Consider the following 13,720-nt stretch of genomic DNA (forward strand, 5'->3'; position numbering starts at 1 on the left):
CCTGCACCTTGCTTCCACTCACTTCCTCTTCAGCTGGCTAGCACAACTGCAGTGCCATGAGCTGAAGGAAGCTGTGGAGCATTGTAAGAAAGCTCTCACTGAGCATGCTCCTCAGCACCTACCGTGGGGTTGGAACTCATGGACAGACCAGTGTAGGCCTCTGAAATCCTTGATGAAAATCTTAAAAGCCAGCACAGCCAAACAGAGGTATGGATCATGTCGAGCTTTATTTAAGAGGTTTTTACTGCTGATTCTTCAGTCCTTTGGGGTTTTCTAAAGACTGTCTTAGAGGAAATGCTTCTCTAAACTTACATGGCTTAGCAGCACATATCAGTAGTTTGTCTCTCTGATATTTTATCTGCTCTGCTGAAGGCCAGGTTAGTTCTGGTAGCATGGAACCTTTGCACTTTTCATTTGTGCTCTGTGTAAGGTGCCATTTCTAAGGTGCTGCCTTTTGCTTGCATGCTGCTGTTGTTGGAAATAATTCCCTTTTCATGTGTTACTTCAGAAGCAGGTAAGGCCACGAATTGCAAAGTCAGTTGATATATTTTTTTTTAATTGCCTGTGGTAAGTCCCACCAAGTCTTTCTCTCTTTAATGCAGCAGAATTAAGGCAACACTTCTTCATTTTGAGTGTCGAAGTAGGTAGGCAAAGAGAGCCATGAAATGCAGCTTACAAACCACAGTGCCTTGGGATACATTCATAATGTATAGTATGGAGAAAAGATTAGAGCTGGGTGGATTTGTTGCGTAGCATTTTGGGGACTGTTTTCCAGAGTTCAATAAGAGTTCTGTTTATTATTTTCTTTTTTTAAAGATAGAAATGCGGGTAACCGTGGTAAATAGGCCCATTTTTTAAAAAAAGTGTCCTTATTTTGGATTTTTTGCCTTGGTTTTCAGATAACGTTGTATTAAAATGGGCATCTCGGTGAAAGGTCTGTGCAGTTTCTTAAATAGCATTGTGTTGCCATTGCCTCGTGTGTGAGTGTGTAGCATTCACACCCCATCAGTTGAATATGTGATCTCTCTGACTTAAAAGGGGCACTGTTTAAGGTCAATAGGCCCATAACTCGATCGATTTTTTTTTCTCTCTCTCCTTCTGTCTTAAAACTCCACGTAATTCTTTCTATTTGAGGGTTTGGATTAAAATAAATAATTAGTGCAATTTCCATTTTTTTTTAATTTAAAAATTGGCATCAGTAGCCTAGTTCTCATGAGCAACCCTACAATAACAAATCAGGTTGCTAAGTCGTAATGCTGAAAAATTAGTTAGTGGGTTGTTGGTTTTTTTTGGATAAATATAAGGCACCCGACGATGGCATCACTCTAGATTTTTCAATAAAATGTACAATAATAAACCAGCATGCAAGGAAGGGTGGGGAAGGAAGCCAGCTTCAGGAGGGAAATAGGTGTCAAAGGATTCTTCTTGGTGACTGTGAAATGCACCCGAGCAGTGGGCTTTGGAGCACTGATGCTTTCCTGTGATAGGTTCTGCAGGGGTGCTGGCTGAAATTCATCCCTCCCATCTCCCCTTTTTCTCCTGCACAAACCACAATTAATTGGGCTTTGTGCTGGGAATGCCGCTGGGGACGGGGGAGGGACAAAATCCACCCCAGAGACATGAGGGCAGACATAACTACATACCAGTCTGCAGACTGGTAAGTGGTCACAGTCTATCCATGCCCCAAGGTGGGAGTTCTTGTTACTGTATCCAAGTGCCAATCCAGCAGTCCCTCTGTTCCAGCCTAATCAGGTTTGCTGGAGACTCCCCAAACATGGAGCTGGCTCCTGCAAACTGCTGGCTTACTTTGCTCCAGCCCAGCAAACCACTTTAAGCATGTGAACAATCCTTCTTAAAGTGTTTTGCTTGACTGGGGCCCGAGGGCTCTGCACCTGGCAGGATTGAGCCCACGGTGCATAGGGGATAAGGATGCAGACACCTTCTGCATGGCCATTCTGCCTCCTCCCCCCACAGTGACAGTGACAGTGGTAGGCTTAGGTGCTGTCTTGTACAGGCCTTCTGTACCTGGGTGCTCTTCACCTTTTCAGAGTAAATCTGGATGCTGGAGTGTTTAATTCGAGGGCGTAGGCACTGTCTTCTGGAATCTTTAGTCTACAGTGGGATACTGACAGTGCCTGTGCCCAAGAGTAAAAACATCTGATGTAAGAGGTAGGGGCTGTGACCTAGCAGAGAATCCAGACAAATATAAATTAACAGGAACCATGTATTTCCAAAGATTCTGCTTTACAAAGGTTTTTTTGAGGGGAGATTTTAATTCCAAAATTTATTTCCTCCACCGATTTTTTTAGGGAAATTTTCCAGCATAGTTACAGCAAGATAATTATTCTGCTACAGTTATATTGGGATAAATCCTGGCTTTTTAAGTAGAGTAATTATACTGGAATAAAGTCACTTTAATTCCAGAATAGTGTGTCCACATGTATATAATGGGATAATTATTCTGGTATAACTAGCCCTTACTAGTGGCTGTTCCATCACTCAAAAGGTAAAAGGTTGGAAGAGCTTCAAAAAAGCCAGGAGCCCTTCCCCCTATTCCGGGTCTACTGTTTGGACACTTAACCAGGAAGAAGATCTGTGTCTAAACCTAGATTAAATTAGAGAAAGGAGTGTTCTTTGGAATCCTGTACATACAATGAGAGTGGGACACAGGTCCGAGTAAGCTGGGCTTCCTCCTCACTGACTGGCTCAGGGGAGTGTGTGTATGTGTTTTGTGGTTTGAATTTTACAGTTTCTGAGACCAGGACAGGGGATTTGGCAGAGTTTTCAAGCAAGCTCACCTATTTTTGGAGGATAGCAGCTGCCAATTAACTCTGCTGCCTAGACACCTTCATCCCCTGCATTTTGAGGACTAGCAGGATCTGTGCTCCAACTACCATCTGAAGGGGTCCATAGGAAGAGGATTAGAAATGGGGGGTGGTGTCATTGGGAGAGCAGAGAAAAAGAGGAGAAAGAAAACATTGAAGGTAAAAATAGGGGAAGAGAGACCAGATCAGAAGAAGAAAAACTTGGCATAGAGGATGAGGAAGGAGAGAAATGCACTGAAACATTTAAGAAGATGAACAATTATAGACAAAGTAGTGGAAGAGAGAGCCCAGATGTTAAAAAAAGACTGAAGAAAAGACACCTACAGATACAGACAGAAAGGTGGAGAATGGATGAAAAGGGCAAAGGATGTGGGAGGGGAAGAAGCAAGACCTAGTAACTTGCCCCTATGTTATGTAACAAGATGTTTGCTTTATCCATCATGTGAACCTGTGATTAAATGGTGATTTGGCTGTTGAAAAAATAAATCTGAAAATTGTGCTGGCATTGGACTGAGAGGGATGACCATGCCCTTCCCCCAACCTGACCCCCCCCCCCCCCTGGAGGCAGTAGATTCCCCTCATTTAAGACACTACAGCTGGCTGAGTAATGTCTTGATGCTTAGAGGCCCTGATAAAGCATGTGAATGGCCATGTGGAAAGAGAGTTTAGGAGGATTATACTCTGTGCTAGTGAAAACGTATTCTGTGTAACTCATGCTTCCTAAGGCATGGCAATAGCCTGTCTGCCTTGTTGTTCTCAAACACTGTAAAATGACTATCACAGTCTTAGGCTATGGCTACACTTAAACTTCAGCGCGCGCGCGCGCAGCGCGGAAAGCGTAGAGTCAAAGCGCCGCCGCTGAGAAAACTCTCTCCCAGCTGTCCCCCTCCTCTCTCTGTGGGAATACGGACAGCTGCTGGGGCGCGCGGCTCCAGCGCTGGGGGCGCTGTGACTACACTGGCGCTTTAGCGCCGCAGCAGCGCAGCAGAGGTGTGTTTTTTGTGCACCTGCTGCAGCTGCAAATATGAATAGTAAATAGCCCATTAGGCTCTGTCTTGACTGCTAAAAGAGGTACTTTTTTTCATCAAGATAGCAGTGGTGAAATGGCTATCTTAATGTGAGATCCTAGTGGAGACAAGGTATAGGTAGGTTTGACTTCAGTGTAGGTCAACACTATACATGCAACCTGGGGTTCACCTCGACTAGAAACATCAAGGTAAAAACTACAGTGCCTTCTCTCTATTAGGATTTTCTATCAAGCTGGCTATCTCAAGTGAGCCATTTCAACCTCAAACACGCACCTCTTTTTTTTGCAGTGAAGACAGAGACGCAATTTAAAAACGTTTCCCCTCTCCGGAGGTGGCCCTGTTTTCAATGAATGTAACATTTAAAGGAGATTTTGGGAACCAGGCAGTGTGAGAGTTGGTTTCGGAAATGAAGCGTGCCCTTGATAAGCACTACGAGGTAGGTTGCGATGAAAATGGCTGTCTGGGTAGAGCACCTAATGGAACGGTCTCCTTAGCCAAAGCTTTAGCGATCATGATTCTCAATGCATTCTGTAAATGGGACAGAGAACCTGCTTTAATATTTTGCATGGCAAGATGTGGAATATCAGTGCATGGGCTGTCATCGAATCATAGAAATGTGCGACTGGAAGGGACCTCAAGAGGCCATCAAGTCCAGTCCCCTGGGCTGAGGCAGGACCAAGTAAACCTAGACCATCCCAGACAGCTGTTTGTCTAACTTGCTCTTAAAAACTTCCAATGACCAGGATTCAGCAACTTTGAATCCATCATGATCCCGATGGAGCACTGTTTGGATGTAGTTTTTATAAGCGAAGAGACAGCGGCTATTTTCCCTTCCTTTTCCTCAAATAGAGTGAGAGACGCCTAGATTTAAGCATAACTGAGTGAACGGTAGCATTGCGGGGGACAAAAGAAATGGCTGCAACAGAAATAAAAACGTGTTAGAAACGAAGGAGTGAAAAATCCACTGGACTCTCTCATTTGTTTAGCATGCGCACGAGTGTCCACTTTCCACAATTTAGAGCTGAACAGAATGTCTGATTTAATAGCATCCCTCACTGCAGAGAGAGTTCTGCTTTATGAAGATGTGGCATTAGCATTTCACTACAGACTGGGGCATTGGTATTATACTGACGCAGGGATAAATAGAGGGTTTTATGTACTTTTATTATTTATGACTGTGAGCCATGTTTCTTTTCTTTTCTGTTTGTATGTTGGGATGGATGAAGGCTGCTTGATGAAGGCTGTCTTGATTCATGACATCCATTCCAGTCTCTCTGGAATGAGGCATATTTAGATTAGGTATGGAATATGCAGAACTGAACTAGGATTCCAGCAAAGCTTTAGTCACTCCAGAATGGATGGAGAGCATTGAACATTTTCTGAAATGACAGGCCTCTTAGAGTGCCTTAAAACTGATCTTTCAGACTATTCCTTCCAAAGGGGTTTAAAAAAAAATAAAAATCTGGAGCTCCAGGCATGTCAGTTCACTGACCTGTAAATATTCACCCTTGTAGGTTTCACACCAACAGCTGAGGCACGTCAGGAAGGGGGAATATCAAAAATCCTAGCAGAGTAATGGCAATGCCAAAGGGATTTTCCCATTATAACCATGTGAGTTTATATATCAGAGGGGTAGCCGTGTTAGTCTGGATCTGGATCTGGATCTGTAACTAACAGACGTATTGGAGCATAAGCTTTCGTGGGTGAATACCCACTTCGTCAGACACATGTGGTGGAAATTTCCAGAGGCAGGTATAAATATGCAGGCAAGAATCAGTAGAGTTTATATAGTTGTTATCGTGATGTGCCCGAATGGGCCTCTCCCCTTAAAGGGAGAGAAAGGGAAAATGCTACTCAGCAATCCCTCCCACAACCACACGATGATTCCCTACAAGCAGTCAAGGTTTAAGATACATTTGCATTTAGATCATATATTTGCTTATGCTTAAACCCCAATCCTGCAGAGAGATGGATGTGGGCAGACATCTCTGAGGAGCCCTGTTGACTTTGATTAAAGCTCCAGGTGGGCTCCGGGATCTGACTCCATGATTTTCTTTTGCAGGCTCAGAGCCTTATTTAAGGTCTGTAGTATTTGGGCTTTTCACTCATGAAGTGGAATGGTACAAAGTATACACAGAAAAGAATGAAAAAGAGTATTTTACTTCCTACAAAGGTGTTTCACTATGCACCACTTTTGGCAACCCTATACTGAGTGGTGTCTTACTTTGCAAGTTGTTCCATAGATTTCAGTGGGACCATTGTGGAGGAAAGTACTGAGTAATGTAAGTGAGGGTGGCAGGATCGACCCTTGTTTTCTTGTGTGGTTCCCATGTTGGTGTTGCTCGCTAGTGACAGCTAAAGACACCAGGGGCTCAAGAAAGGAGCCAAATAATGTTTGCAAGGTGATCTACCAGTATTTAGCTTGACATTAACCTGTTTGGGGAAAGATCACCACACAGACTGTACTGAAGCTTAATGAATGTGCCATGGTAACGCTGTATAAAATGCAAACCTCACTGCACTGACGAGGCTTCTGGTTTGAATGTTTTCTACTGCTGACTGTAGGAATAGGATGGCTGGTCCTGGGAATCTTTCTGACTGGCTAAATCCTACCCTCATAGAGGTAAGTGAGGACAAGATTTAACCCCCAAAGTACAACAAGAGTGATTAGATCAAAGGCCTGCAGGGATAAATTGATCAAAGCCATTCAGTCAACTGAGTCTGAAATATCCTCACTAAGGGCTAGTTCTGGTTTTCTGGACAAGATCAAGTGAGCACATACTGGGAATGATCCAGCTACTAATAAGCCTCATGTGAAACTGCAGAGCTTTCCCGTACCAAGTGGGAAATGTTACCCAGCTGCGGGAGGAAAGCAAGCTGACTTGAGTTTATTTAATTGAGGCTTGAATGATCAGATGGTTGATGTCACCTGTGAGTAGGTTCCCTGCCTTAAAAGATCTTGAGTCTGATTCTGCATTGCCCATGCACACTGTGTGGTCACACTTATGCAAAGGGGGTGTAAAATGCTACCGAGTTAGAATAGCAGTGTTTTACTGGTGTAAATGACTGCACAAGGTGCAGGAAAACAGAGGATCAGGCCCCTTGTTCCAAAGAGCAGCCGTACCCTCGATGCAGGATTGTACTGCAAGGCCAGAACCTGATACCGAGTTGTAAAGCTCAGCACTTGGAGAGCTAGTCTGAGCTACTACAAAACATTGAAACGTTGAGCCCTGGGCCTTTGCATTTTTCTTGCCCAGTGAGAGTTGGGGAAAGAGTAGTTTTTGTCGCTAGACTAAGTTCATCCCATTGTAACTCCTTTGACTTCGTTGGATTTACACCAAGGCCAGATATGAGCTACTGTGTCTGCGAGAAAGCAAAGAATAGCAGAGAGGCTGGATTGCTGAATTGAAAACATTTCAAAAGCAAATGGCCACTTTGCCTAGCACAGCCCTCTGAAAGCTCCGAATAATGCTACTAATATTTTGCATTTATCTAGCACCTTCTCTCTGAAGTTCTCAAAGCCACTCCAGATGTTAACAAATAAAGCCTCACATCTTCCTGGGCAGTAGGTGCATATTATTATTTCCTGCCTGGGAAACCTGAAGCACTGACAGCTTGAGAGGCCAGTTTTGAAAATATTGATCTAATTCGGGTGCTTCTGCTTTTTGGGTGCTCGGTCTAAGTCTTGAGGCCTGAGTTTAAGAGGTGCTGAACACTTGCAGCTTCCGTAAGTGCCAATCAGAGCAATAGGTGCTCAGCGCTTCTGAAAATCAGGCCTAAGGTGTCCAAAGTTGGGCATCCAGCAGCAGTGACCGCTTTTGAAAACAGGGTTACAGTTGACTTTGGCCAAGATCAGAGAGCTAGCCTGTGGCAGACTGAGGCCTTGTCTACATTATGGGGGAAGATCGAGCTAAGTTATGCAACTTCAGCTACGTGAATAACATAGCTGAAGTCAACGTACTTGGATCTACTTACTGCGGGTCCACCCTACACGATGTCGACTGCAGACGGTCTCCCATCGACTCCCCTTGCGCTTCTCGTTCAGGTGGAGTACAGAAGTTGACAGGAGAATGATCTAGACCTGCTAAATCGACCGCTAATGCACCGATCGCCATGCGTTGGACCCGTGGTAAGTGTAGACAAGCCCTCAGGAACAGAAAGTACTTCCCATTCTCCCCTTTTTCTGCCATGACAAAGGCTTATTCTTATAGAATTTTCTTACGGAAGATGAATGTTGGGCCTTTGTCATGGCAAATTGTGGAACATATTTAAATAGGGTGGTTAAATAGGCCAGTACACCAAATGCCATGGCTGCCTTTCCTCATTTAAATTAGTGTTCATACATCTCCAGGAACACGAGTGGCCCCAAGCATTCATTCTTTGTTACTTAGGTATTTGCAAGCAGCACGTGTAGGGGCACTAACAAAGGTACAGAAAAAAGGGAGAATGGGAGGCAATATTTAAACCTGTTAAGAAGCAAGTGGTCTGACCCGATATTTTTACATATACTGTTGTTGCCATATTACATTGTTACCTAAAAAATTGGCAAATGTTTATCTGTACAAACCACATGATGTAGCAACTCCTGCTGTCAGCTGTCTGACCATATTCTGTGTCCCTGCCACTCCAGCAAAGAAATAATTAAATAATTTTCAGTACAAGTGGTTTTTCTGAGCTTGTTGCTGGGGGTGGCTAACTTCTTGAAGAGTGACCTCTTGTGACACTGGCCAGTTGGTGTACTGGTGTCACAGATTCTAAAACAGCAGGATGCAGTCTGGTTTAAATACAAAGAAGTGCACCGATTTAAAAGTTAAAGTTTTTGTTTAAATACATTTTTTGTACAATTTTTCCCCACCAACTAAAAGTTATTTTTGGGGAGGGGAATATATAAAGAAAAAATAATATAGCTGCTACTTCTGTTTGGTACTATTTATGCTTGTTTTAAAATAGTTGAGGCTGGGATTTTTAAAGGCGTTAGATGCCCACATCCCATTGAATTTTGAAGTCAGACCCAAAGTATCTCACATTTGGACACCAAAAGCAGTGGCCTAAATTTTGGCTAAAGTGGCATGCCCAGGGTGACACAGTGAATCAGTGGCAGGGCCTGGAGTAGAATCTAGGTCTCTGAAGACCCATCTTCATGCTCAGTACACTAAACTAAGAGCTTGTCTATACCACCCTGCAGGGATGTGAATAGCAGAGTGTCCCAGAGTGCTGAACTACGACACCCCCATGTTGATGCTAGGAGCATGAACTAAAAGGTTCCTAGGTTGCATTAACATAACCCTGTTTTGAAGAGGTTTTTGTTAATGTGACTAGGAATTTTTTCGTTCATGCTCCCAGCATCCACATAGGGGTGTTACCGTTCAGCACTGTGCGGCGCTCAGCTATTCACACCCCCAAAGCCCAAACTGTAGGGTAGTATAGACGTAGCCTAAGGCCACTTTTCAAACTTTTGGCCTTCTCCTCTCTGTGCCTCAGTTTTTCCATCTATAAAATGGGTAAATTTCATTATCTCCACCTTTTATACAGCACTTCGGGATTTAGAGATGAAAAGTGCTAAGTATTTTTATTATTTGTAGTAATAAAATTAAGCAGATGATAATTTTTCCTTATAGCCAGTTCTAGGTGATTTTAAATGCCCTTTTGGGTATTTAATCTGTCTTTATAGCTGAGACACACAGATAATTAGGGCTGGGAAATGGTCAAAGCCTCCAAGAACATCTACATTGGTTTGGACAAATCTAGTATTATAAGAATAAGCTGCAGGAGGTGAAGACGTACATTTGTGGGTAGTTGGCTGGAGAATTTGCCTTTGGGAATACAGTATTTCAGGCTGGGCTATGATTGGAAAATTGCATTAAACCAGTTAAATGCCATTCACTGTCTGTTGAAAAGTCACAGTGGATTTGCTTTTAAGACAGGGCTTCATGCTCTAACATGGTGGTTCTTAACCAAGGGTTCGCGTACCCCTGGGGGTACGGCAGAGCTCTTCCAGGGGTACATCATCTCATCTAGAGATTTACCTAATTTTACAACAGGCTACAGAAAAAGCCCTAGCAAAGTCAGTACAGACTAAAATTTCATACAGACAGTGACTTGTTTATACTGCTCTATCTGTCATGCTGATTTTGGCACGGGTGTTTTTATTAAAGTCATGGACAGGACGTGGGCAATGAACAATAAAATCATGGAAACATACACAGGGCTGGCATTAGGGGGTAGCAAGCAGGGCAATTGTCCGGGGCCTCACGCCACAGGGGCCCTTGCGAAGCTAAGTTACGGGTGGTGAGGCTCGGGTTTCGGCTTCGCAAGTGAAAAACAGGCTCAGGTATCCCTCTGAAAGGTAAGTGCAATATTTATATTCCAGTCGCTTTATTTTATAATGATATGGTAAAAATGAGTCAGCAATTTTCCAGTAATAGTGAGCTGTGACACTTCTGTGCTTTTGAGGTCTGATTTTGTAAGCAAGTAGTTTTTAAGTGGGGTGAAACTTGGGGTGTGCAAGTCAAGTCAGACTCCTGAAAGGGGCACAGGTGTCTAGAAGGGTTGGGAACCACTGATCTAAGGCAGTTTCCCTTGACACATGCAAGTTTTTAATGTCATATTTTACCCTTCAGGCTACTGCCTGGGTTCTACTGTGAGCATGTTCCAGTGGGTCACAAGGTCGTTCCATCAGTAAATTGGCATTTTCAAGCAGAAGGCCTCTTCTAAAACCCTCTGATGGATAAGAGCTGAAGGCCTGATTTTTAAAAGTTTCCAAGCACCCTCGTTGCAGATTAACCTTTGGACAGAGCACTTTTGAAAATTAGGTGCTCGATGGCGTGGAGGTCTCAGTGCTTTGCTCTCCATTTGCAAGAAAGAAATGCAGTTTTACTAGATATTGGTGATGTGGCCGCATTCTGTGGGTCTATTATCTATGTATAACAATAAGTCATCAATTATGAGGACTTGAAGGTGGTTTGCTTTGTTTTTGTAAATCAAGTAAAGGGAAACACTTAGCTTTTACCATTAAAAGACAATTTAAATAGGACAGAGGTTTGTTTGTATGTTGCGTCCCTTTTCCCTTCTCCGTAGCTTGCCTGGTTTCTTGGGCATCTCATTCTGTATTTGGAAAGTGCCTATACCACACTGCGGGTTGCATTCAGAATAACAATATGAGGTATACCGGGACCAGTTCTCCTCTCACATCAGTATCTCCACTGATTTCATTGCTGTTGCTTGTGATTTACACACATGTAAGGGAGAGCGGAATCGGGCCCATGTCAACTCAAGCAGATATTGCAAGCTGGCCTTGCGGCCCAGCTTGTTTTAAGATGAACTCTGTGCTGAGTCAGTCTTCAGAAGAATATGTTTAAGGAGCCATCACTTTATTTGCTCTTTTATGTGTGTTCATTTGACGTCCTGCGTCCTGATTTTCAAGCAACTCCAAACGAAGTCAGTGAGAGCTGCAGGTGCTCAGCACCTCTGCAGATCAGGCTCTAGATCACTCAGCACTAATACTTAATGTGTCTCCCTCGTTGCCCTCCTTCCTGTCCACACAAAGAGGTTATGTGTCATCACCAGAGGATTTATAGCCTTCAGCTCGAGGACCTTTCGGTGTGAACAGCCCTATGAGAAGAGTTATGACTGTGAGGAAAGGCAGCCTTTGCACATAAACCCTAATGCATGCCCTTGGCCTGAAGTTTTGGAGATAAAACTAACGAAACAAATCTGGGAAAGGTTACTGTTTCTACTGGACATGTTGCCGCTCTTCAGTCTGTGTTGATGGCAGGTGTATTTTGAACTGTGCTAACATACCTTGTGGAACTGTGTTAAGGGTTTCCCACTTAGTCTCCTCTGTTTCCAGTGGATGAGCACCTAGTCTAGGGTAAGCGATTGAATCTTGATTTCCTTTCTTTCTTTCCCCACCACTTCCCAGGGAAACAAAGCAAATGCCTTGGGCAGATAGCTACTGAAAAGGGGGTTTTATATAGTTGCAAGCCAGTCTGTCCCTTTAATGAACAGTTGGCTTGCTGCACTGACTATTGATAGTTCTGTAAGAACCTTGATGGTATGTGAAGCAGCTTTCATTCCTTTTTATCAACAAGAGTTGCAGGTACATCTTCCTTAGAGGTATATATATATATTTTAAAAGGCAATGCTCACAAATGGGTCTTTGTTTCCAAGGAAACAAACCTGACATGCTTGAGCTGCGCTAGTTGCAAATGCTTACATTTAGCAGACATGCCACAGGATCATATGGTCTGCATATTATTTTTAAATTACCTTCAATTTAAAGGTAAAGAGGGGAGGAGGAGGATGGAATTCATCAGCAGACTATGCCAATTTGTGCTTACTGAAAACCTATATAATATCTTAGATTTACCTGTTATGGTGTAAGGAGAACACTGTCCTGCATTGAAAATGATGGACTTACTACACACATTCCCATAAAGAAAGTGTCATGGGGCCAAATGGCTACTTCAGTTTGTGAGTATGGGTGATGTAATGAAATGTTTTGGGAGAACTAAAGGCTTGAGTGGACACAAACACACACTTTTTACATAGTACATTTATCATGGGTCACTTTACCAAATGTGTTTATACTCTGAAAAAATACTCTGGTGAAATGCATCTAACTGATGCTCTGCTCCAAAGGATGTGTCAAAAGTGAATGTCATTGCTTTGAGAGTGAACAGGAAGCCATCATCAGCACTTTACTACCCCCAAAATAATTTGGTTAAAGCTAAAAATCACTAGTTGGCTGTAGAGTGCTAATTTGGATTTGTGTGTGTGTGTATCTATATAAATTGTGAATTCATTGCATACCAAATGTAAGCTACATGCGAGAAATGTCCACCTGGCACGTGAGTATGCTGTAGATAGACGAAAATGAGACATTTAATTTGGTTTATTGCATTAAATATATTTTAGTCCCCTTTTTTATCATTTGGGTGGCTCTAACTGCCTCCTTGGAAATTTAGCTTAGAAAAAGATGCTCTCTCCTGACCCAACTACCAGCTAAGCTAGTCCAGGGTTTCTGGGAAATGCTGTGTTGTGAATATCAGGTTGTTCTTCGAGGGCCCAAAACATTTGCATCGAAGCGGACACTGTACGTGAACTAAAGAAGTGTTAGTCATGGGATGCATAGAAAACCCGTGTCAAGTAGTGGTGTGCATGGACAATTACCTGATTTCCGTGTCCAGAGGTTTTTTGGCTAAGACCAAAGACTTTGTAGGGGCTAATGGCTAGTTTTGTGCCCATTCCTGCAAACCGTTACTCATACAACTAGTTTTTCCTTATGTAAGTAGTCCTATTGAACTAATGGGACTACTCACGTCAGTAAGGAGTAAAGGTTTGCAGGCGAAAGTTCGTAGTTTTCACAAGAAGAGTAGTTCACAAGATGCAGTGTGCCAGTGAAAAATGCCCGCTGGGCTTCAATATTCAGTGACTTTGCCTATTTTGTAATTTGTAAAGCAGTTTGGAGGGAAAAAATACTCTATGTATTTTGATGAATTAGTGTTGAAAAATGAATTGAGGGTTGACTGGACAACAACAAATATCCTTGTTTGTTTGGTTTCTTAAAAAGTAATTTGATGCGTGTTGCAATTTTCTTTTCCCATCATGCGTTGTAACTTTCCTTTGGAATAGTTTTCCAGGTAATATAGAATAAATTAAGGTAGATTTAGCTTTAAGATGAAAAGCACTATTTGCATAGTGCACTCAAAGCATCAGTTTAAGTCTGCTGTAAATGCATTTTTTAATGACTTCTGATGAAAATGTTCTCATCTGTGAAAGGCCTACGGTGAAAATATGCTTGTTTCAGTGTCTCTGTTAAATGCTACTTTTTGCATAAGGCTTGCCAGAGACAAGATGTTCTCCTTG

General features: G+C 42.8%; 1 protein-coding gene across 9 annotated transcripts in view; it reads left to right on the top strand.

Moving 5' to 3' along the window:
- EHMT1 (euchromatic histone lysine methyltransferase 1) overlaps positions 1 to 13,720 on the top strand; it is a 161,532-nt gene that overhangs the window by 37,621 nt on the left and 110,191 nt on the right. The window contains exon 1 of one of the 9 annotated variants that reach the window (XM_039506324.1): positions 35 to 207. The exons of 6 other annotated variants lie outside the window; for them this stretch is intronic. Coding sequence is in view for 1 of the 3 variants with exons in the window: in XM_039506310.1 (XP_039362244.1) it covers positions 7,953 to 7,982 (30 nt within the window). In the remaining 2 variants the exon portion in view is untranslated. Of the gene's footprint in view, positions 1 to 34; positions 208 to 7,932; positions 7,983 to 13,720 lie in introns of those variants that run through there. 2 more of the 9 variants (XM_039506316.1, XM_039506310.1) reach the window with 2 other exon arrangements.

Source organism: Mauremys reevesii, linkage group 19 (assembly GCF_016161935.1).
Source record: "Mauremys reevesii isolate NIE-2019 linkage group 19, ASM1616193v1, whole genome shotgun sequence".
In the NCBI taxonomy this organism is placed as follows: domain Eukaryota; kingdom Metazoa; phylum Chordata; order Testudines; family Geoemydidae; genus Mauremys; species Mauremys reevesii.